General features: G+C 45.6%; 1 protein-coding gene across 3 annotated transcripts; it reads right to left on the bottom strand.

Moving 5' to 3' along the window:
- Positions 1 to 2,442: 2,442 nt before the first annotated feature.
- rbm25a (RNA binding motif protein 25a) lies at positions 2,443 to 23,757 on the bottom strand. Of its 3 annotated transcripts, none has more exons than XM_063183496.1 (19): positions 23,564 to 23,757; positions 23,114 to 23,223; positions 22,853 to 22,899; positions 22,488 to 22,697; positions 20,559 to 20,631; positions 17,894 to 18,054; positions 17,337 to 17,540; positions 15,717 to 15,800; positions 11,287 to 11,573; positions 10,757 to 10,868; positions 9,885 to 9,974; positions 9,656 to 9,729; positions 9,251 to 9,401; positions 7,507 to 8,119; positions 6,509 to 6,657; positions 6,146 to 6,361; positions 5,612 to 5,710; positions 3,151 to 3,198; positions 2,443 to 2,817 (listed from the first exon to the last, which is right to left on the bottom strand). In XM_063183496.1, exons 2-19 carry the CDS (start codon positions 23,205 to 23,207, stop codon positions 2,725 to 2,727), a joined length of 2,805 nt encoding a protein of 934 aa, XP_063039566.1. In that variant the 5' UTR covers positions 23,208 to 23,223; positions 23,564 to 23,757; the 3' UTR covers positions 2,443 to 2,724. The 3 variants fall into 3 exon arrangements, with proteins under 3 accessions (XP_063039566.1, XP_063039568.1, XP_063039567.1); XM_063183498.1 differs by having other exon boundaries at positions 20,574 to 20,631; XM_063183497.1 differs by having other exon boundaries at positions 23,570 to 23,757.
- Between the last annotated feature and the right edge of the window lie 703 nt (positions 23,758 to 24,460).

Raw genomic sequence — 24,460 nt, 5'->3', positions numbered from 1 at the left:
AAAAGCATCACAAACATGACCGAATGGATAAAAAGAAGTCTGGAAAGTGTTGGCCTGATTAAAAATACAAGGTTAACAAAAAGAAAATGGGAGAGTACATTCTATCCGGTTGGCGTGTTACAGGAGCGCTTGTTTCCGCTGCCGCTCAACACTGGTTTGTTATTCAGTAACAGGTTTCCTCTCTCTCTCTCTCTCTCTCTCCGTCTCCCTCTCTCACACACACACACATCACATATGCGCCTCTACCCCTCCTCCTGCCGCAGTTAAAGTAGTTGATTTATTCAGTATTGCTGTATGCACCAGAACCCCTGACTATCCAATCCTATATAAACAGAAGATGTCAAATGAAATAATCATTTGGTTGCTATAGGGTGCATTAAGTAGTTGTAATTTAACCATCAAAGTGTGAGAGGCCAGCTTAATGTAGAGTAATGTTAAAAAAAAAAGACAAAGAAAACACCCACTCTACACGGAAGTGAGACCAGACAAACATACTCCCACTTTAATTGCATTTAACAAGCAGGGGCCAGTTATAGCTGTGCACACAGGGCACTGCGCCAAGCTCGCTCTGCGTGCGCGCGCCATCCACTGGTCTGCCGGCACGCATGTAGATTCAATGATTCCAGGATTTACTGTAAATATCCTATTGTGGATCGTTCTCCTCAGTGTGAAATGTATTGATTATCCAGGGGGTACAGAATTAGCTGGGTTCAACTGTAGTGCTGGCTTCTACTTATTTTGTTTCTTAATTGTGAAATACCCAGAGAACTCTTGCGCCAATACATTTATTGCTTTGTCTGTTTGGCCTGCAACACAAAAAGCATTTTTCAGTGCACCACAATGCTTAAAGGTGCAATGTGTAAAATTGTGGCCAGAGTAGGTATTGCTACTCATGGAAACTGTGCTGCCTATTGCTACATTTGATCTTTTCATGAATATTTACTAATCAACTAATATTTACTAGCATGACTAAAGTACAGTACATTTTGCAGCAAAAAAAAGTCTATTTCTGGAAATTCAAAATGGCGGACCATGGAGAGGATCCTCTTTTCCTGTGAAGTGCCATTTTCCAGTAATAATGAATACTTAGAATACGATGGTGGTGTTAAGTATTCGTGGAAACTGTAACATTTCCGAATGGGCAGCATACATTCTGGAAATAAACTACTACAAATATATGACACAGTGCGCCTTTAACTAGTAGAAAAAATGTCACTTTTCTTGGGGCATACTGTGTTACCAGGACACCCCGAGTTGGTGTCTACCCAAATTAAATTGGAAAGAATACAGACGATGGAAATTCAGACACACTATCTGAACTAACCCTCCTGCCTTTCAGCTGAATTTTTTAATCAGTTCATGTGCATCAGCTGTAAATCTAAAGCTAAATATAAACCTCTGTACCGTGGCAAGCATTGCTTTGGATGGTTGGCTAAAAGGTCAAAGCAGAACTTACATTAAAACTCACACTCATAACCCAGCGAGGGTCAATAAGGTCTAATGCCCTCAAAAGTCAGACGAGACGTGCGTGTAGGAGCTGCGGTAATGGAGGCAAGATGTCTAATTAGTCAACATCCTAAAGCATCTCTGCACTAATTAAGAGAAGCAAACGATGCATCCAGATTGTGTGCAGAAAGAACTCTAACCTTAAAATACATGTCTTCTTGTTAGGACCTCAGAAGTTTCTGGATCTTGTCATGTAATGCTCTACCGCCGATTTAAATATACCACATCACCATGCACACAAACAAAATATTACTGAGACGAAAATAGGAAAACATTGTTTAATTTTTATAGTCATGGACACTTAATGGAAACAAAAAGAAGTATTGTGCTGGGCCGGAGTGCAAAAGCACCAATTCTCAAAAAAATTAAAGACAACAAACAAAAAAAGGAACTAAAACAGATTTCAAAAGACACCCAGCAACATTCTAAAACAAACCTTCATCAAGTCTCCTTGAGCTCCTTTGTCTGTGGAGGTCTATAAATGGAGGCCGTGACGAAGCGACTACCGTCCTCCCTAATTACGCTTGTCAGAGCAGTTCCAGCGAGCGCCCGTCAAGCGTCCAGACACGGGCGCCAGGTGAGTTGCAACGAGGCCCAAGTCCACCCTCCACAGCAGGTGCAGTTATTTACTTATTTTTTCTTATTTATTTTTTTTAAAACCCCACCAACTCTTGTCACCCACTTGTCCCCCCCCCACCTCCCTTGGGTTGGGCAACAAACTTTGGCCGTGCAGCGTGGGTTTTAGCACAGCCACATTCACATTGCCATGAGTCTCTCTCGCTCGCCCACACACGCAGTCTTTCTCTCTCTCTCGCTCACTCTCTCACTCACACACACACGCACTCTCTCTCTCTCTCTCTCTCTCTCGCACACACACCTCTCTCTCTCTCTCTCGCACACACACACACACACACACACACACACACACACACACACGCACGCAGGCACGCACGCACGCACGCACGCACGCACACACACACACCAAGCAGCAGCCACAGCTTTGTACAGGAGCCTTTCCTCTTAGCAAGAGAGGTGGTCGTTAGGGGCGTGCCACACTCTCATGGTCGTGCCAGCTTCTCACTCAGGGCCCCCCGGAGTCTCTGCCATGGGGGGTTGCAAATAAATAGTCGATAGGAAGGGGGTGGAGTGGGGGGGGGTTCGATGCCAAGCCAGGGTGGATAGGCTCACCCCAAAATTCAGCCTGGTTTCAGTTAGTCCTTATTTCACCAGTCCTATCTTCTTGGCCTCGGTTTCGTAGATGAGCAGCCGCCACATTTTGACTATAAAGACCTCCGCTTCCTCGTCCAACACCTGCAACAAGCAACAACATGGAGGGTCATTAATGGCCAAATCCAATTCAGCCGTGATGCTCCATTAGAAGACATAAATGTGGTTTGTGGCGCGTGGTGTTTTTAAATCTGGAGTGGAGGAGGAGGAGGAGGAAGAAGAGGAGAGAGTAGAGGAGAAGAGAAGGAGGAGGAGGAAGAGAAGGAGGAAGCGGAGGTGGATTACGAAGAAGAGGAGGAATAAGGAAGATAAAGAAGAGGAGGAATAGGAAGAAGGAGGGAGGAGCAAAAAAGACAAGGAGGAACAGAATGACGAAAAGAGAAGGAGGAAGAGGAGGAGAAGAGATGAAGAGCTCACCATGGCGACATCATCAAGTATACTCTGTGGGGTGCTGTGGGCCATCACCTGTGAACAGAGTAGAGCAAGAGAGGACATCACATATCCATTTACTGCACCTCAGAGGCCGACCTCACACCCCGTGACCAGAGAGAGTAGAGAGAGAGAGGTTCCATTGGCCCATTGTTTCCTGGTTCTATTATGCCCCCCCTTAGGCAGACCTAAGGACTGTTCTATTCATTGTAGGAGCATTATGACACGCCCCTTTAGGCAGACCGGAACCTGGTCGCGTTAGGTGCCCATAGAAACCTATTATGTTGGCATATCTCTATTAAAGAATCTCTGCCGTGACTATCCACGCCATCGAGTGCCCTGCACTAACCTTGGCACGCCAGTGTATCCTGCATTCACCTCACACCATTGTATGGTGTTGATCATGTCCCCTGTTGCAAGCAGAGATTCTTTAAGTATATAGAGATATGCCAACATAATAGGTTTCTATGGGCACCTAACGCGACCAGGTTCCGGTCTGCCTAAAGGGGCGTGTCATAATGCTCCTACAATGAATAGAACAGTCCTTAGGTCTGCCTAGGTCTGCCTAAGGGGGGCATAATAGAACCAGGAAACAATGGGCCAATGGAACCTCTCTCTCTCTACTCTCTCTGTTGCAAGTTCACTTTGGATGAAGGCGTCTGCTAAATCTGATGTAACGCAATGTTGGTACTGTTGATGTTCATGAAACAATACACTGAGCAAGGGCACAAACCATGGAATTAACGCTTCCTCAGATCACAAAAGTTAATAGTATGTTTGGCTACTGTCCCACCCTGGGACACATTTCTGGCACCATGACGGTAATCTTGCAGCCCTCATTAGCCTTGGTCTCATTAGCCGCGCTTCAGTGGCCCGGGGCCGCCCGGGGCTCAGGAGAGTGGCCGGCTCGGAGCTGCCGGGCCCGGGCCATTTTTTGCCTGATCGGACTCATAGCCGACCCCAGGCACATTCAGGTACACGCCTTGTTTGTGAAACGTCAGTCGGGCACAGCCCACTTTCGCCCCAAATCACAGAAGGACAACAACAGAACAACGACAAAGAAGGAGAAGAAAATTGAGCAAACTCTGCTGGAGCAGGTCGCCGTTTGGCTCGTAGCCTACGGACAAAGACGACAAGAACTGCAAAGAAAATGGCTTGCCTTTCAAGAACAGTTTTATTACATGGCAAAGTTGTCGATTCAGAAGCTGTATGGGACGCAGCGCATGTTAAGAAGACAAAGACGCATGAAAATACGAGCAGCTCGACAACTGAGAGTGAACAGAAGGAGACGTGCGAACATGCCCAGTTAATCCCCCCAATCGCGCACAGAAGCATGAGCCCCGGACATAGCGAGACATGAATGTGCAGGTAATTGAATAAGTTACCATGTGAAAGGAGACCAAATCCCGGAGACATAGCACCTTCATCAGTTGCTATAGAAAATTATGAGCCCCGGACATAGCGACACACCCCCTCGTTGCGGCGTGCCACTTGTCTATTCATTCATGTTATTTCCATCCATTTGACATTAAAGCCCTTGTGTAAATTTCAAACTGTGTTTGGCGATCTGTCTGAAACGTGCGATATAGCCTACCAGACCTTCGGCGATAATAGCGCAAAAGCTAAATAAGCCGACATAAATGTCATGTGTGAGTATTTGTGAGACACTTTTTATTGGTGTCCAGTGGAAAGCATGCCAAATCACGATAATGGCACAAGAGTTGGCGGCTAAAAGCAGAAAATAGCCGACATGACTTAGCTATGACATCCCAAGTTTAAGTGTAGTGGTGCCCATGATGCCCTGATAACAACAAAAAAGTTATGTTGGCTAAATAACTTTAAAAACACAAACAGAAGTGCCAAGGTTGCATCTTATGAAATTATGCCATAAGAAAGCCAAACACCCCAAACTAATGCTTAACCATAATTTGCCCAGAATTTAGCGATAAGTCCCCCATGCAGCCACATTATTACACAGAGGTTGACCCCGCCTCCGAGCCTCGGCGGTGCTTGATGGCCCTGGATGGCCCATCGAATTCGACGGGCCAGGGAAAGCGGCCCTTAGCCCCACAACCTGGCCCGGCGGCCATCTTTAGCACCTAGCCCCCTTTTGATGAGATCACCGTCAGCCCCCTTTTGTCCGGGCCAGCCCGGGGCTGGCCCTGCAATGAGACCAAGGCTATTGTGTCTACTAAACTACATTAGCTCTACATAACTCCCAAGATAGCCAGCCAGGGGCCCGTTTCTCGATTCTTGTCGTTGCTAACCGTCTTAAGATCGTCTTACCATTCACTTGGATTTAGTGGTGAGCGTCGCTGTCGAGAGAGTTGAGTCGCTCGTACAAAGGACTTTGCTAACGACGATAGCAAAGACGCTTTCGAGAAACGGACCCCAGTTTCATCATACATCTAATGATGTTTTTGTTGTAAAAAATGACTCTCATTATGACCTTGGAGCAGACAAAGTCCACCAGCGTGGCCTCCTCTTCTCCGATGTACTCGATGATCTTCTTGTTGATCCACGGCTTGATTCTCCTCTCCATTAGTGTCTGGGGACAGGAAAACGAAGTCAATAAAAACACCAGTCTACGATACACCACGATACACAATATGTTGCAGAACTGTGGGAGGCTACCTGGATGGAAGACTTACAGTGTAAATGTTCATGCACACAGTTGTGAAAAGAAGATTTAATGGTTATTTTCGTGTGTCTTTGGCAGAGTGATTACGAACTAAGAAGTGAAATCCATGGCAATATCACCACTCCTACTGATGCATGAAATGCATCTCTCGACCAACCTCAAATAATAGGAAACAGTTTAGCCATACCCCACTGTTGTACAGTACCTGTGTCATAGTTTGTGTTGACTATGCACTGCCCACAATTACAATAGCCTTGATTAGTGAATTACTGGAAAAATGGCATGCAAGCAGGTGTGCCTATGACTACATTCTAGCAGGTCACGTGTCACAGTACGTCTCACCGAGTCCACGGTAGCCCAGTCGAGCGGGTAGGAGAAGAGCTCATTCTTGGCGGTGGGGATCTTCTCAATCAGGCTCTTGATGTGGCGCCGCTTCTCCTCGCTGTTGGCGCCCCCTTTGGTGGCACTGACATCCAGGCCGTCCAGCCCCATGTTGCCCAGGTTGGTAATGGCACCACCACCCCCTCCACCGCCACCACTGGCACCCCGCTCATAGGCCTGGGCGAAAAAAATCGATAAGAATCATGAATCGAGTTGGCAAGTCAAATCAATACGTTCTTTTCAGAAAATCTTATCCCCAATCTCTTTTTTTATGAAAACGAAAAAATATTGTTTTGTTTTCAAAGGTGAAATGCCAAGCCCTACCCGCTCGTCCTCTCCGTAGTCCAGGGGCACCAGCTTGCGTTTGCGGGGTGCCTCGGCCTCTTCGTCCTCCTGGAAGCGGGTGAAGACGCTCTCCACCGTCAGTTTCTTGCGCTTCCCTCCGTGGGGCTGGCTGGGGCTACTCAAGCCACCTGGAGGGGAAAAGTGAGATGGAAACGCCAGAGAGACTGGATAAGAGAGCGAGTTTCCATTGGTCCACTGTTTCTGGGTTCTAGTTTCGCAAGGGGGAGGGCCGGGGTCCCCCTTTAGGCAGACCGGAACCTGATCACGTTTGGTGCCCATAGCAACCTATTACATTGACTTATCTCCATAATACAACTAGCATCTCTGGACACGCTGTCTTTAGTATACAGTGAGGACAAGACAAACTCATCCTTATACACTCACTGTAAGAACATATAACATCACTAGCAACATGCAGTATAGGCCAAAAGTTTGGAGACACCTTTTCATTCAATGCATTCTCTTCATTGGATCACTTTCGTGTTACAATTAAGATTGACTTGACTGGGTGTTTTTTACTTGAAATATAAGCTAGTTGAGACGTGTGGGACCATTTGCTGTGTTGTGTAGAAGCCAGGTGGATAGATAGCTGGCATCTCTGTTGAACAACTAACAGAATTGATATTTTCTGTTAAGCACACAATTCGATATATGCACAGTTTTGCTAGCCTGGTGAACCAGCGCCACCCGCTGGACGGCAAAATGTTTTGTCTACATTTAGTCTGGTTTATCAGGCTACAGTTTTGCCTCTGCGAAAATCTAAAGTGTTACTGTAAATAGCAATGAAAATGAGAAAAATATTCAAGCGGAGGCATGAGTTGTCTGGACTAAAGTACAATTAATATGAGATAAAATGCAATAAAATATCTTGGGGCATATCATAAGTTACGATATAATATGATAAAAGACAAGATTATATAAAGTTTTTGGCTTAGCTCTTCTAGCCCATTCGATTTTGCAGCCCGCCCATGACTCACCGAGCTTGAGGCTGAGTCCGATCTTGGGCCTGCCCTCCTGGTGGTGGTGTGGGGGTGGCTGCTGCAGCTCGGGGGGAGAGTTCTCATGGGGGATGATGATGCCACAGGGGGAGTCGCTGTCATTGTCACCGGGGGTGAGCGGCGTTCCGTTGCCACTGGCCGAGGACACGGAGCGTGCGGAGGCGGCGACGGGCCTCATGGTGGCCTTCAGGTACGGAGGTCTGGCCTCCTCCTCTTCCTCCGCTCCCACACTCCGATCATCATCATCATCCTCTAGATCCCCCACGTCGTCCTCTGGCCCATCATCATCCTCATCGTCCTGGTCTGGGGAGCGATGGGCATTGTGTGATGATGGTGGATGATGTGATGGAGGTGGTGGTTCTGCTGCTACTGCTGCTGATGAGGCGAGACGCTCCGCTGCTGCAACCCTGTGCTCTCTCTCTCTGTCTCGCTCTCGGTCGCCCTCTCGCTCCAGGCCGCGCTCTCTGTCCCGCTCGCGCTCTCTGTCGCGCTGCTCTCGGTGGCCGTGCTCCCTGGGTGCCACCGCTGCCGGTTCTTCTGGCTCTTCGGGTTTCGGTGGAGGCTGTCTACGCTGCTCGGCCTCCTCCTCCATCTGCACAGCGGGGACACAATGACCACAAGAGAAGTCAAGACATGTCAACGTGGCCCCCTGCTGTTGAGAAGGAATATTGTGCACATCCTGGTTTGAATGTGTAGGACCAAAACCTGATTCAAGTTGTGGACTTGAGTGATAGGATTTCAAGTGTGCGGACCACTCTAAAACTTCAACTTGTGCCCCTGGACACCACTTCAGTGCCCAACCCTTTCCGAAATGCTTGCCAGCTAATAGAGGCATGGGTTTGTTTGTATTTTGTTTTACTTTTGAGGGAGGAAACCAACGCACACCAGAGGTTTCGAGGTGCAGGTAGCGGGTGCAAGATCAATTTTGTAGAAGAAGATACCGCACACTCGTGTCCATCGTGCTGCGATTTATTATCAAAACAACGTTTCGGCCCGTATGGCCTTTCTCAAGTTTTTTTTAAAAAAGAAAAAACTTGAGAAAGGCCATACGGGCCGAAACGTTGTTTTGATAATAAATTGCAGCACGATGGACACAAAATTGTATTTTGTTTTAAACATCTTAACATATACTCAAAATGGCATCCAAAAGTTACTGCTGTGTTGTAAGGTGTCTGCTGATGTTGCATAACTTTTGGGATGATATTTTGGAAAGACAAAAAAGTGCAGTGTCTTTGGATACTGAGAAGTCAAGGGTATGGTGCGGGCAATAGAACTGCATGTTGAAATTGGCCGGAATTCTCCTACATACCAGAGGTGAGCAAAACCAGGCCTGGGGGGCCACATGCAGTGGCCATTTCATGTGACCCGCAGAGCATTCGCAACACAGAAAACACTTCAATACAAATTCACATTTACTTCACAGTTCACGGTTACTTCACATTCTTAAAATGGCTACATTAAACATCAGACACCCGGCCCTTCGGTCAATTCTATTCTTCCAATGTGGCCCTGGGTCCATAATAATTGTAAAGGAAAAAAGGAAATGCCTGAGGTCGAAGCGTTGTGTTCTAATAAATCGGTGAGCAGCAAAAGTGTGCGGATTTCCTTTTTTCCTTTACGCACGTTTGTGTTGATCCAGCACCTGTTTTACTGGATGTGCGCGCATCACATACACTTCTTTTGGACTCAAAAATAATTGCCCTCCCCTGCTACTGCTACGTACCCTCTGGAGCTCAGCGTCGGGGTCTGGGTGGCCCTCGGCCAACAGCCTTTGGCGGATCTCCTCGTGCTCCTCCTTCTCCCTCTTGCGGTCCCTCTCGTCCAGCTCCTGCTCCTTCTCCCGGTCCCGCAGACGCTTCTGCAGAGCGCTCCCCCTGGTGGACCAAATAGGGAATGCATTACTCTACTGCAAACACCGCACTCCTGCGGAAGTTATACATTTTTGTGTAAGTCTGCGCTCTTCATGAGGGAAAATCAAGTGAAAAGGGTTCTGTATCTTGTAAATGTAGTGTGCAACATGGACAATATTGCAGAACAAACTTGATCATCATCATCATCATCTTCCAAAAGTTGTGATTTACAAAGAAAACTCTTGTATGAGTTAGTCCAATGAGTGAAGTAAACTCACCTGTAGTATTTGGGGTCGTCTCGATCATCGTCGTAATCCTCCAGAAACTCTTTCAGCCTCTTGGCCTCTTTAGCCTGAATAATCAAACACACGTGTGGTGTTGTAACACAAAAGCATAGTTAAGAATAATTACAATACCAGTGTTACAAATAGCTAAATGTATACCTGTATTTCAAATGTACACCACATTTAAATACATTTAACATATTGTTCTTTTGATTTCCCTCACCATTTCTCTGCGTCTCTCCTCCTCCCTCTCGCCATCTTTGCTGTAGTCCCGAGCCTTCTTCCTCTCCCTGATCTCCCAGTTCTTCAAGCGCTGACAGGGAGCACAGATCGCACAATTATAGGTACACACTGCTGGCAGCCTTTTGCCAAAACACAAAGTTTGCTCTTAGGGCTTTTCTCTCTGTTGAACTATTTTGATCAGCGGTGTTTGTGAACGTAGGCCCAGAACTTACATCACACACAATAGACAATTCTTCCAACACTCATGACACAGCTTTACAGTATGTCCTCCGTACCCTCTCTATACCTTACTGTTTTAACCATCGAGCTCAGCGCCAGTGGGCAAGTGTACAAAACAATGTCAAGACTGCTTCTGGAGGTGGAACAAAAGTGCATAAAGACCATAATGGTAGCTCCGGGTAGAACTGAAGTGTGCATCAAGTACAGAGTGTACTTGGAAGAAGGTTGTCCGTTTGTGCTTCAGCTTCTTTCTCACACTCAAGGACTGCAAAATCGTGACAAGCTGCGCTAGTAATCATCGACTTGACCCTCGGATGACTCTGCATTTTTCGACTTTATTTTGGTATTGATGTGGCAAGCGCTCCGGCTATCCCTGGGCCTAGTCGATGAGAATCAGTCCAGCTCATCTTGACATTACATAAAGGATACCTCGATCATAAACACCACCTCTTAGAAGGTGTAACACAAGTGGTGGGAGAAACACAAGCGCCTATAAGGAGAACTCAAGAGTATATGAAGAGAACTCAAGAGTATGTGAAGAGAACTCAAGAGTGTATGAAGAGAACTCAAGAGTGTATGAAGAGAACTCAAGAGTATATGAAGAGAACTCAAGTGTACACCAGGGCAAGCTACCTCCTGGTAGGCGACCTCCTTGTCCCGGAGTTTCCTCTCTAGTTTGCGTCGCTCGTACGCCTCCTCCTCATCCTCCTCTCTCTCCCGCTTCTTCTCCTCCCGATTACGCTCCCTGGGGAAAACAGACAGACCGACAAACAAATGATGACTCGATGGCACTCACATCTCCTTCTATCAAAACAAAGACAAACAACGCCCCCAGTCTGAAGGGGTATGTACTGCTGATGAGTCATCAAAACATTTGAAGTCTTTTCATGTGGAGTTCTCTGTCCCCGGCTATGGATTTTACTGTGCAATGCCCTGCAGGGCTTGGCAAATCATCAAATAAAAAGTTGAAAAACTTCAGCTAAGTTTTGGAAAATAAGTTACTGTAGTGTACTGTAGGTTGTGTACGTGTGTGTGTGTGTGTGTGTGTCTGTCTGTGTCTGTGTGTGTGTGTGTGTGTGTGTGTGTGTGTGTGTGTGTGTGTGTGTGTGTGTGTCTGTCTGTGTCTGTGTGTGTGTGTGTGTGTGTGTGTGTGTAGCACCTACCTGGACCTACTGCGGTCATTGCTCCTCTCCTCCCTTTCCCGCTCCCTCTCTCGTTCTCGTTCTCTCTCCTTGTTTCTCTCCCACTCTCTGTCTCGGTCCCTTTCTCGGTCTCTGTCTCGGTCGCGGTCCCTCTCTCTCTCCTTCTCTCGTTCCTTCAGCTTCTCTCGTTCCCTCTCCTTCTCGCGCTCGCGATCCCGCCGTTCCCGCTCGCGCTCGCGCTCTTTGTCCCGCTCCCGGCGCTCCTTCTCCTGCTCCACGCGATCCTTCTCCTTCTCCTCCTCCAGTTTCTAGTCAGGTACACGCCAAAGAGCAACGTAGGGGGAAAACATGGGGGAGAGCATTTTTTAAAGCTTGACGAGCCACAAGAGAGCTGACTAGCAGTGGCAACTTACAAAATCATTGAAAATGTGTTACAACAATGCGTTACACTGTTAAAGTATGTCTCTTTTATTTAAACAACCCGGTCTCACAGAATTCCGTGAAATGAACACGGCCCCTTGAAAATAAGAGACTGTTGGAACATAGAGAAGGCAATTCCGTGGGACCATCACACAATTTAGGCAGAATCCACGAAACTGCCACAGAGACTGTGACCCCATCTCAATGTCAAGTGTTCTAGCCTTGCTAGGACGTGAAACGACTGGTGATTGGATACTCCACGGAGTTCACCAAAGAGTATCCAATCAATGGGCGTTTCACGTCCTAGCAAGGTTAGAACACTTGACATTGAGAAAAGGCCTCTGTGTTCAGCGCGTCCATGTTCATTTCATTCCAATTTTGTAAGATCATGTTGATAAACAACACTGGCACATTTTTTATTTCTGGGGATTATTGTGTCAGAGCCTGACGCACACTATCCTAAGAGATATATTCATACATACAGTATATAGCCTTAGATGACAAATAATAAGCAGTGCACAGTTTTGGAGTGGAATCCTACCAGTCATGTGACTCCAGTGTAGAAGAATGCACTAGGCTTGTCAGAGCCACCAAGTAAGCAAATATCCCTCCCCTGCCTGCACAATGGCAATGATGCTACTGGGAGTCAACAGAAGAAATGCCACTGCTGAGACGCAGTGAGTCACTTACAGACCGGCACGCCATCTCACACCCCTCGCCATTGTGCCATGTCGAGGTGAGGCTTGTGTTTGTTAGCTTTTCCATGGCCATATCTCCAAGTACGGCCCAACACACACACACACACACACAATGGCTGGAGACAGAAAGCTCCTGGAATCCCCTTTGAATCCCCAGTTGAACAACTCAACCCACCCCTAACACCCTTAACCCCTTACAGACAAGGTAAAAGGTAAACATAGAAAATGTTTGGTGTTGACAAGATTTTTTAAGTTGGTTGCTTGGGTTGCAGTTGATAACCTACAAAAAAGTAGAGGAGAGGAAATAGAAGCATTTCACATCACTGGAACAAGAAAAAAAAAAGAAAGTAGTAGTAGAAGCAGTAGCTTCGACATGAAGCTATTGGTTGGTGACTTACAGACGGCCGACCTATGGACTCGGATTCAGTGCTTCACTGTGTTAAACCGGCCTAAATGCTAGCCCTAGGAAGAAGAGCAGGTCAAAGCATTTCACAGTCACACTGAGGAAGGCTGAGGAGACAAAAAGTCAACCCTACCAAATAAACAATAGGCATAGGCAGGATTGGGGCTGTCCTAAACGATTATTTTTCTCCCCATTAATCTATCAACTATTTTTTTCGAATAATCGATTAGTCAAACGATTAATTTTTCAAGTACTCCAGCACTTTATTCTTCAAGGAAATTGGGATAAAAAGAAAGAAACCATTAAAATTAGGTCCCTGAGCTCCCAATGAGCTTTAAATCATGATAGTAGCTTATTTACTCCGAGATACAACGTTCAATTCATACGTGCAGTGCAATTTTAGATTTCAATAAAGTAATGAAGCATTAGAAAAGTAACTAAAAAGCACTGAATTAAACTAAACGATTAGTCGACTATGAAAGTTCTTTCCGAATAATTTTTATAGTCGATTAGTCACGATTAGTCGATTAATCGTCCCAGCCCTAATTTGAGCCCAGATGGGACTGGGCCCGCTCACTTGTCACTTGGGCCTAATTTTTCATACGCTACATGCTTCGGGGTTGGGCCTGTCTGATTTTACAAGGGCCCACCTGTTTTATAAAGTTCTGGCTATGCTCCTAAATAAACCAGTCATGTCTACGATGAAGTGCACACAAAAAGACCTGGATTAAGGAGGGAAACAATAATGATCACATAACTTCACAGTGCGTGTACAGGAGAGCTTTCCTTCATGAAGTTTTGCTTTGAAGAGAAAAAAAGAAACATTTGAAATCATATAAGAAGCGTTCTTACCCCATCAGCGACGCAGGTGCACTTCAGATCCTCTGACCAACACAGAACACACAGACATAAAATAAAATAAAAAATGGACTTTCACCAACTGGCTTAAGAGTCCACAACTCCTGAGAACTTTAAAAAGTTCTCATGTAAGTGAGGAAAGATCTGGAGTTGAAGGGTCTTGTGTCAGAGAGGTGAGAGCTCGGACAGGCTAAGAAAAATTAAAGAAAAGAAAAACAAAAAAAATATGGAAAGAAACCAGTGAAGGGAGCTAAAAGGTTATAAGCAACTGGATTTCTTTTTGGCCTTGACCTGAACTGCAGACTACAGTGGACATGAAATACAAAGGACTAAACCCTCAAATCTTAACCTAGTATACATGTCTAGACTTACCTCCATCTTCAGTGAAAAAAGTAATTCAATTCTCATCATCACTATTGACTAGTTCGGGCCATTAGATTGGTTTGTAATCTGCAACACCGGGCTGGACTGAAGGGCAAATAATACAAGTGGATGAGCCACTAACTAATGGACTGCTTCAATAGTGCACCTAATGTCTGCATGCCAACAGGGGGTGATAAAGAATGCGATAAAACTCATCATCTTGATGATAATAAAGATTACGATGAAGATGATGGTCATAATGACCACTGACAAATAGACATGATCCTATCCAACACAGACTAGGACAGATCACCTTGACCTCTCCCTACAGGTCAGGGCCTTAACTGCTCTCATGGACCATTGCTCTGAAAGGCCCCGCTGCCGCAGATGCCCATGAAATGGCTCTGAAGCGTGAATGAATAAATTGACACCAACAGAGGGTTGATGAGACGAAAAACAAAAGACCTTAAGACATGAATAGGTGGTCGCAAAAAAAGGAAGAAAGAAAAGATGGAAGATGGAAAGATGGAAATAGATGTAGAGAATAGCAATAGTGGATAGAGGATAGAGAGCAATAGAGGGTAACAAGACATATATTGAGAAGTTCGTACCTGTCAGGTCTTCAGAACATCAGTGTGCTGTGGAGGGGCGCCCCCTAACTCTGGTAGACAATAGACTGCAGGCTAAAATGGCCGCAGTGGTTATTTAACTTGACCCGCCCCATCCCAAACCCCCTAAAGTTAGCAATTACTCAAAAGAGGGGGGAGATAAGGAAAAAAACAACTTCATTAAAGAAGGACCCACAATGGTTCACTAGGCTCTACAGCCAATTGCCCCCAAAAGCTAACTTTAGATAGCCCCATGAACTATGACGTGATGAGGGCCACTTTGAACTACCATAATGGTTGACCTTGAAACGGGAGAAAAACCGGTTCGAAATCCATATGAGGCTGAACATTCGCCAGGGCATGAAAGCCCACAATGTTGCAGCGGGAGCAAACAATCATGAAAGTCCCTCTGGATAACATATAAGATGAATGGGCAACCAAATGTAAAGTCATGTGAAATATAAAAGAAGGGGGGGGAAGCATTTGAGGAGCCAGTTGCCCCATTTGCAGATCCTTTGGAAGGGGACGCCCGGAACGTGTAAAGTAGAAAAGGAAGCTCATACTTACATCCATATCCAACGCAACCCTTTTCCCCAAGCTCTGAGATTCATCTGGCTTTAGTCACCATATGATCTCTATCATAATGGTGGGGTTTAATAAATAGATTAGCTTTAAGGGAAGTTTACATAATGTCCATGCACTTAGTTTTGTGTCTGATCTTGGATCTACTGTATGCTTCTATTATTATGCATACCCCCACACAGACATGTGAGATGGGCTAGGACTACTAAGTCAAACTACAAGCTCAAACTAATTCTGAATTTCAAAAGACGGAAGAACAGAATAACAGTTTATTATTCCATAGCGGTTACTGCAATTTACTGCAGAACCAATAGTGAAGAACTAATAATCGACATCATTGAAGACAATGCCACAACACTACTTCACATTTCGTCAATCATCAGTGGAATTTTGTTCTAGTCTTACAGCTGTGATTAAGACTGATTATGCTTTAATTAAAGCAAAAGAGGATTTGGCAGTCAGTGTTTGAGTTGCCAAAAGGTTATATCTAGAAATAGAATAAATAAGAGAGAGAGTTACCTTGTGAGTGTCTCTGAACTTGCTGATCTCTCGTGAGATCAAGTCTCTCTTATCATCCTCCATCTCCATGGCGTTGATATCCTCCTACAGCAGACAAAAAGCAAACTGTCAGTCAAACCAGCAAATGAAGTCGTTTTAAAAATTGTACGACTTAGGAGGAACAAAGGTTTCTAAACGAACCCCAGTGTGGTGGTGTCATTCGTCCAACACACATCACAAGAAACAATTGGCAACACACAACGTTTCATGAACAGAATTTCCTCATTGAAATTAAAAGGAGGCCAAATCCAAATGGACATGACTACAATGAGTGCTGTTACATGCATAGGCTATTCAGGTTTCAAACAGAATACTGTCAGCTTTTTGGATTAAAACAAGTTCCGGAATATTCCATTTACATATCTGGAGCAGCGTTCTGCAACCTGAATACCAGAACAGTCACATACTGAATGAATGATGAGTTTACATGACCCATGTGCAAACCAACTCCTGCCACCATTCTGTTCAAATCGGAATATTCCTGGCAAGTAACAACGCTCTATGCAAGGGCACTGTGAAGGCAATAAAACAGTGTAACTCATACTCTATGTAGTACAATACATGGGACAATGATACAATGTGCACTGTAGACTGTTTCTCAAAACCACAGTTGCTAACTACACTATTTTACTTTGTCGATTGCAAGGCCTTTTACATATAACGTTACACACCTTCATTAACAATGCATTCGAAAAAGGCATAGGACCAAGTTGCATCCAATACGCAAACATACACATACATGCCAATGATGTGTTCCTGAAACCAGTAGTCATTTATATCTGCTTCGCTTCAAAGCGTAAATTGTTTGACGATTTTGAAAGAAGGCAACAAACTAAGTTGCTAACGGTCTAGCTACAACACCTTTGAAAAGCGCAACACTATTAACAAACATCTTCTAGTAGAATAAGATACTTCAAGCCCGTGCATTTCCTAGATTCATGTGTTGTCAGGTGAACGCCCCTTTGGGAGACCTTCGGTTAGGAGACCTTTAGAGACTGTAGGTTCAGAATAAATGTTCCCTTGGCGCTGTAGATGGCGGTAGTGCACATCTGTAATGCACCAAATGCCACAGAGACAGAGGAAGGAGGGCACAATGCCTCCTTAGGAGAACGAACTTAAAAAACACACTCCTTTGCATTGGGTGGGCGAAGTTTGAATTCTCTTACTCTTTACTAGAAGATCTTTGCTATTAATGTACGGTCTCCTGCTTATTTTGCATGTGTAGTAGTAGCTACAGCTAGTTGGGTGTCAAAGCCAATTGAAACTAGCCTGGGAACTCCCATACTGCCTTTAGTTCTACACAATCGTTTCGATCTGAAAGACAGTATGGCGAGGATGACTCATAACGTACAAGATCATGGGATCTGTGTCATAATGGCCAAGCATTCCGACCTTAACAGTTTCTCTGCCCAATCAGAGAGCAGGGCAGTGTGTCATAATAGCCAAGTATTCCGGCCCCATACGGAATTTACAATAGGCAACTCCCCAGACCTAATCTCACTTGTGATTAGGTCTGGTGTTAACCAGGGAAAATTGAAACGGTGCATGTACAGTAGTAGCTTGTAAAAGTGAGAGTGGTACCTCCTCTTTCTTGTCTTTGCGCTTCCTGCGGAGGTGAGAGTCCGAGTCCTGAGAAGGGGCATTGAGCTCACTGGAGTACTCACGAATTAGGCCTTCGATTGCCACTTTCACTATCTGGTCCCGGCGCTTGGTCTCCTCGTCCAAGCACTCCTCCTCTTCCTCGTCTTCCTCCTTTGCATCCTTCTTGTCAACGGGCTTTGCTGCCTGGCGAGGGAGAGAGAGATTGGGGGGAGGGGGAATCGAGGTGGATGGAGAAGGTGAGGCACAGGGCACATCATTCAGCACAAATCATTCCAAGGGAAAGGGAGTTAAAAAAAAAAACCCTGCCAACTTTTCCTTGGAACACGAGTGAGCTGTCACAGCTGACTCAGCACTTGTTGGGTCCAATTTCTGTCAGTTTAAACATTTTTTTAGAGAGATCCAGTGATTGCCAATTTTGCAAAGTAGTCAAAAAGGCCGAAAACGACACAGACAGACAACCAGACAGAAAGCCAGACAGACAGTCAGTCAGACAGTCAGTCAGTCAGTCAGACAGACGGACAGTCTAGAGCACGCACCCCGTTAGCGTTCCTCTTCTTGGCCTTCCACTCCTCCAGCTGGGCCTTGGTCTTGGCATCCACCTTCACCAGCAGCTTCTTGTCCCCCAGCTGCAGCTCATGCAGCAGCCGCAGGGCACGCAGCGTGGACTCAGGCTCCTTATACTCACAGAAGCCAAACGCTGCACGGGATGGAGGGAGAGGAGAGGAGAGGAGAGGGGGTAAGAGAAGAGAGGAGAGGAGAAGAGAGGAGAGGAGAGGAGAGGAGAGGGGGTAAGAGAAGAGAGGAGAGGAGAAGAGAGGAGAGGAGAGGAGAGGAGAGGAGGTAAGAGAAGAGAGGAGAGGAGAAGAGAGGAGAGGGGGTAAGAGAAGAGAGGAGAGGAGAAGAGAGGAGAGGAGAGGGGAGGAGAAGAGAGGAGAGGGGAGGAGAGGAGAGGAGAGGAGAGGAGGGGAGAGGAGGGGAGAGGAGGGGAGAGGAGAGGAGAGGAGAGGGGGTAAGAGAAGAGAGGAGAGGAGAGGAGAGGAGAGGAGAGGAGAGGAGAGGAGAGGGTAAGAGAAGAGGGTGAGGGTAAAAGAGGAGAAGAGAATTAGTGAATTGACATTACAAGTTCTTTTGAAGCCAAAAGCTGTAAGGGCTGTAGTGGAAGAGAGGAGAGGGTGGTTGTGGGTAGTTAGTTAGTTAGTTAGTTAGTTAGTTAGCAATATACTAAAGCACTTTTTGAACATGTCTGTAGTCGAACAGGTGCATTTGATGTAGTCAATGTCATCATTCAAAAGTCTGTCTAAAATGTCAACACATGAGAGCACAGGAAAACAAGTGTTTAAGCCTTATACTACCATATCATATCCATATCCATATCCATATCAACAAGCCAAGCAAAGGAAACAATGACAACAGACACAATGGAATGACAGCAAGTGAATAAGAGGCTGTCAGAAACATCACATAACTACACATAAGAAAAAAACAAGCATGCGACGCACACTGGTAGTGAGTGTGTGTGTGTGTGTGTGAGAGAGAGAGAGTGAAGGGCCGTACACACACGTCGCTGCTAGTTACTCGCTCAGCGGATGAAGTCAATAGAATGTCTACGTGTTCCAGCGAGTCTCGCTGGCGAGTAGGCGAGGAGAGTACAAGCGATGCGATGTGGGCGGGTTCCGAGATAAACTTATTTTATCTTCGAGCGACGCGAGTTAAGCGAGTAACCAATTGGAATGCAGAATACAGATTATTGACAGTTGACGTTGCCCCTGTGGTGTTCTGACCCACAGACCGGTGTTCTGAACACCCAACTTCTGCACGCCATCACACTTTGGTTAAAAGTGTTGAGAAAAATACATCCAATACAGTGTACACCATTATATGCATGGCTGTGCACAGCACACGATCAACGTTAAACAGCGTACATTTAGTTTCGTACGGGCGTTATTGGCGCGGACAGCGGGAACCATGACAACCAGTAAACAAAATCACCCAGAGCGAGTGACGAGTAGGCGAGTGAGCAAGTAGCGAGTTAATAGCAGCGACGTGTGTGTACGGCCCTTGAGAGATAGAGAGATAGAGAGAGAGACAGAGACAGAAAGAGAAAAGACACACCAATGTACACGGCCAGCCCTTAGAATACAACATGCAATAGGGTCAAAGACGTTCAAAAAGGAACGGTCATTCAGTGTAACGGATACCTTCTGCTGACTGTAACTGTAAGAAACATGACTCTTTTTATTTTATTTTCTTTCCAGTGAATTCATGGCTGTCATCCCTGAAGGAATCTGAATATTGCCCCCAATCACACATAACATTTCAATGTCCATGTATTGTTTGATACGTGTTTGAATAACACTTTTAGACTGTACGATGCCAAATAAAAGTTCCCCTCAATGGCATCAGGATGTACTGAACTTCCCTTCCCCCAAACTGCTGATTTGAAATTGCCTATCCATTGCTGTTGGCTAAGACTATCACTGTATGTGACATCATCCAATGTGACCTCACTTCCTGTGGGGGTCTTTTTAAGTTCAGCCACTGGCATTGTTCTGCCCTTCTTACCTTCTCTTCTTTGTCTGTACCTGTACCGTTAACACCTCATTGGAGAGAGGGGGTGGGGAGGCCTGTGGACAGGCCTTCGGGGCCTAATGGCCTCCCCTCTCCCTCTCTCAAGCCAATAAACCCTGCATTTCTGAATTTCAACTATTGCACTGGATCTGGTCTTAAATATTAATTAATAGTCACACCTAGATACTATCATCCCTTCACTTGAAACAATTTAAAAATCATGTTTTTTTTTTACAGTTACAGTCAGCAGAAGGTATCCGTTACACTGAATGACAGTTCCTTTTTGGACGTCTTTGACCCAATATTGTCACACCAGACTGAAATTGGACTTAAGTATAGAATATTTTGAGTACGTATATACTGTTTTATAGACAGGAATAATAAGATTCAAAGTCGTCAAGGTTCTCTTGTCAGATCAATCGACCACTTGCAACATGCTTCATATCTTCAGCCTAACTTCTTCTAAAGCGACCACCCCGTGCATGCATGCCCCTTCCCTGCACCGTGGTAGCGACTTGGTGGTGAAATGAGGGGGACACCATTACTTTGGAGCTGTTGAGTGGAGGGTGTGGATTGTGATGATGATGGGGGGTGGAGGAAGGATTAAAAATATACAGCAAAAATGGGTTTTACCTGCTTTGTTTTTACCTTGAAGTTTTCCAGATGCTCCCTGGACCCTTTTCCAGCTGAGCACCAAGCCACACTTCTACAAAACATGGCAAACACACACACACACAAATACTTGTCAGTCATCTCATTGAATTGAACCATATCTAGCTTTTGTCTGAAGAGTTGCTGTAGTGCGTCCCATTTATGGTCAAAAACATAATTTGGTCAAAGCAAATTACTTCATATAAGTTGATTGACAAATTATTAGTGACACTGAAGAAGGCTCTGTGCAGCCGAAACGTCTGTCATGTCAGTCCCTGCAAAGTTAAAATAAAATAAAACCACAAGAAAGAAGAAAAATTGAGTGCGATCCATTCCCTACTACTAGATTACTTCAGAGACGCACCAACAAGACGGAAGAGCGCGGTGTGTGAAAGAGAACACTACTCAAAGGACATGTTCATGGTTAGGGTTGGTTAACTGACTTGTTTGGGCTTTTTTAAAAAGATATTTTTGGGGGCATGTATGCCTTTCTTGATAAGAAAGGGGAGATTATGAAAGGAAGCGAGTGTGGGGAGGGAGATGGGGAAGGATCGGCAAATGACCCAGGCCAGAATCGAACTCGTAGGGGTGGGCGATATGGCAAAAATGTTGTATCACGATTTTTTAACATGAAATCTCGATTTCGATTTTTTATCACGATCTTCCATCCAAAAAATAAAAACAACAAAAAACAACTTTCATATACTTGCAATTTGTAATTTGCAGCCAATAAAATGTTAACACACTGATGATACTCTCATAAAGTGTACAATTGGAATACAATAATGTAAAGAATAAAGTGAAGACAACAACACAAGTGAGAAAACGTCACTCTGATGCTGATAATAAACATCTTCATTGCAAGACGATCTATATACGATTTCTCCACTTTGGCAGATTCGAGACGATCTTTTACTCAATATCACGATTCACGATTTAATATCGTCATATCGCCCACCCCTACGAACTCGGGTTGCCAGCCTAGTAATCCAGTGCCGTACAGTTAGGCCACAGCAGGGCCTTATTTGGACGTTTTCTAAGTGGCACATTTTGTTCAAGTCAAACTACTAACCTCCCGTCCTTTCCTGCAGCTGGACCCCCCCCCCCCGTCAAACAACGCAGAGCACATTTTCAGGGGCTTTTCCCCATTGAACATCCTAGTTGCAAATGATAGAAGGACCTTTGAATTGCACATTTGCAGGATAAGGAAAAAAAAAAACTGTGGTCATTAGTGACGTCGACCCTTGCAGCACAAGGCTGGCCCGGAGGCCATAAAAAAAGGACGGGACAAAGTAGTTTGACTTGCACCCATTGAGCATCTGTAAGAAACTTCATTCCACTGACAACTGTGTTTGCTGACCAACTTGTTTGGGCTTTTTTTATGTGGCAAATATAACGCGTGTGTAACGGAGGCTAACTAGCACAGTGTTGGCGTGGAACGTTGGTAAACCTCCCTCCGATAGCTTCATACAGTCTCGTGCCGTTGGGCCGAGAGACTAGTCTCTTGGCCCAGCGGTATCGTACTGTGTCTCCCATTGCCGAACCGTTGTAGTTGACGAGGTCGCACGTTCGATCCCCGAGGGGGGTGAACAGGTGCAAGATGACCTCCGTCACAGTGGTGCCGCTGACCCGGGATGGGAGTGAGGTTTAAGGGGGAGAGTGTAACGGAGGCTAACTAGCACAGTGTTGGCGTGGAACGTTGGTAAACCTCCCTCCGATAGCTTCATACAGTCTCGTGCCGTTGGGCCGAGAGACTAGTCTCTTGGCCCAGCGGTATCGTACTGTGTCTCCCATTGCCGAACCGTTGTAGTTGACGAGGTCGCACGGTCGATCCCCGAGGGGGGTGAACAGGTGCAAGATGACCTCCGTCACACGTGGCACACTGAATATCTTATAAGGAACTTTACACACCGATAGTAGCTGTCTGACGAGCTGATCTGAGGCCTTCTCCGAGATGTTGCCCACGAACACTGTGGTGGTGGGGCCGCCTGTGGTGGCGGTGCCTGTGGTGTTGTTGCCGCCGCTGCTGTTCGCTGCTGTGGCCTTAGCTTGAGCCGTAATCATTTCCTTCCTGGCAATAGTGGCCTTCTGCGTTACGGTCATCGCCGATGGCATCAGTACCTGCAGTCAGCCAGCCATCCAACCACACACAACAAGGGTCCGTTATATATACAGTATAAGCTGAATGAGACTCAGAATGGTGCATTGAAGTTGTGTGCTGCTGTGTAGAAATGTCTCATGACTTCACGAAAATTGACATTTTTAATGTGGCTTACCGGTGCTGGTGCCATGATGCCCATGTGAACTGGAATCATTGGAGCCCCTAAACATGGAACAACATTGACATTTACATATTTAACCAAACTACTGGTAAATGCCTGTAAAGTCCCTTGAGTGCCTTGACATGTAGAAGCAGACATTACCACTGACATATTATTATCTAAAGTACTGTATAAGCATGTGATAAAAAAAGCTTGACCCTTGTCAATAGCCTGTCAAACACCGCCACCGAGGAGGATGACTTGAGTGCTGCTCACCTGGGGGCACAGCGTGAGGGTAACCCCCAAACTGAGGAGGGGGCATCCCTGGAGGCAGCTGTGGAATCCGGTTCAGGTGAGGTGGGTATGACATCTTGACAGAAAGGTACCTGGCATGTAGAGAAAAATCACATGTGAGTGTGTGCAAGTCATGAGCAAATTCGAGTGGTGATGCAGTGATATGGCCTACTCCCTAGCTGAACCATCTGTCATTACTGTAATGTCTTATTCAACAGCAGTAATGCTACCGTCCATTTGTTTTAACTATGTTCAGCTTTGGCCTGGTGTAAACCGTAATCGTTAAATATGTCTGTGCTATGGGAGTTGACACCCCTGGCGAGAACAGTAGCTCTAGCCTTACTGGAGTGTCACAAAACACTGTGGCCTATCAACCCCTGCTATGCAACATTAGCTAATAAATAGCTAACGGCGAGAAACAATGATACCTACCTTTACCTTTCCTAATACACACCCACGTGCAGCTCCTTTTGAACTCGTACTAATATCCGCTTGTAATTAACAATATGGGAGCCTCATGACAAATGTCCCCGAATATACGTTAAAATAATGAATGCCGGGGGTCCGTGCATGTACGAGGCATACAAGAAGATGGACGAACCTGTTAGCTGCCGTGTCTGTGTGGCGCAAGGCAGTATGGGACTTTCAAAAATAGATTACAGAGAGTGAGGAGACTTTGCCACAAGGTGGCACTACAATGCTTTGACCTGAATTACGTTTGCGCGCACACAGAAAACAGAATCTGTCGAGGGCCAGTTTACGCATAACCAGGGTCGCTGACAGCTTTGTCAGGGCTCAGGACTAAGTCATCTGAAAGGGCCTCTCAGCCCAATAGATAGCCAACAATTGTAACGATTCTGGGCCCCCTCTCCCTGGGCCGGGACCAATGATACAGTAACCGGGACCTGTCCCCTTGGTCCCTGTTGGCACCACTGCGCATAACCATGTAGCCTAACCAAGATGAGTTGGTTTCCAAATCTTTAATACGTGTTTGATTATGAATGTTTGCAAACCAAGTTGTATCTTTACCTGATTTGAAAAACTAAGGCTACTTTAAAATAGCTGAGCCCTTAAAAATATCAGTGTACCAGGGAAACAACATTTCCCCCTGCAGCACTGTCTAAAATATTGCATTCTGTATTTGTAGTAGCCTACAACACTGAATGTATCACATTTGGTATACTGTATTTGTATAAAAAACAACATTTGTATTATTTATTGTTAAACAGCACTTTCCCTTGGGATTAATAAATAAATGCTACTCTGGTACTCTAACTATGTAGTTTCGCAAGGGAACTCTGAAAGGTCGCGCTCAGGGCAGGGATATGG

The sequence above is a fragment of the Engraulis encrasicolus genome, chromosome 19 (assembly GCF_034702125.1).
Source record: "Engraulis encrasicolus isolate BLACKSEA-1 chromosome 19, IST_EnEncr_1.0, whole genome shotgun sequence".
NCBI lineage: Eukaryota > Metazoa > Chordata > Actinopteri > Clupeiformes > Engraulidae > Engraulis > Engraulis encrasicolus.
The sequence above is the reverse complement of the archived record's forward strand: the minus strand, read 5'-3'. Positions and strand labels throughout refer to the sequence as shown.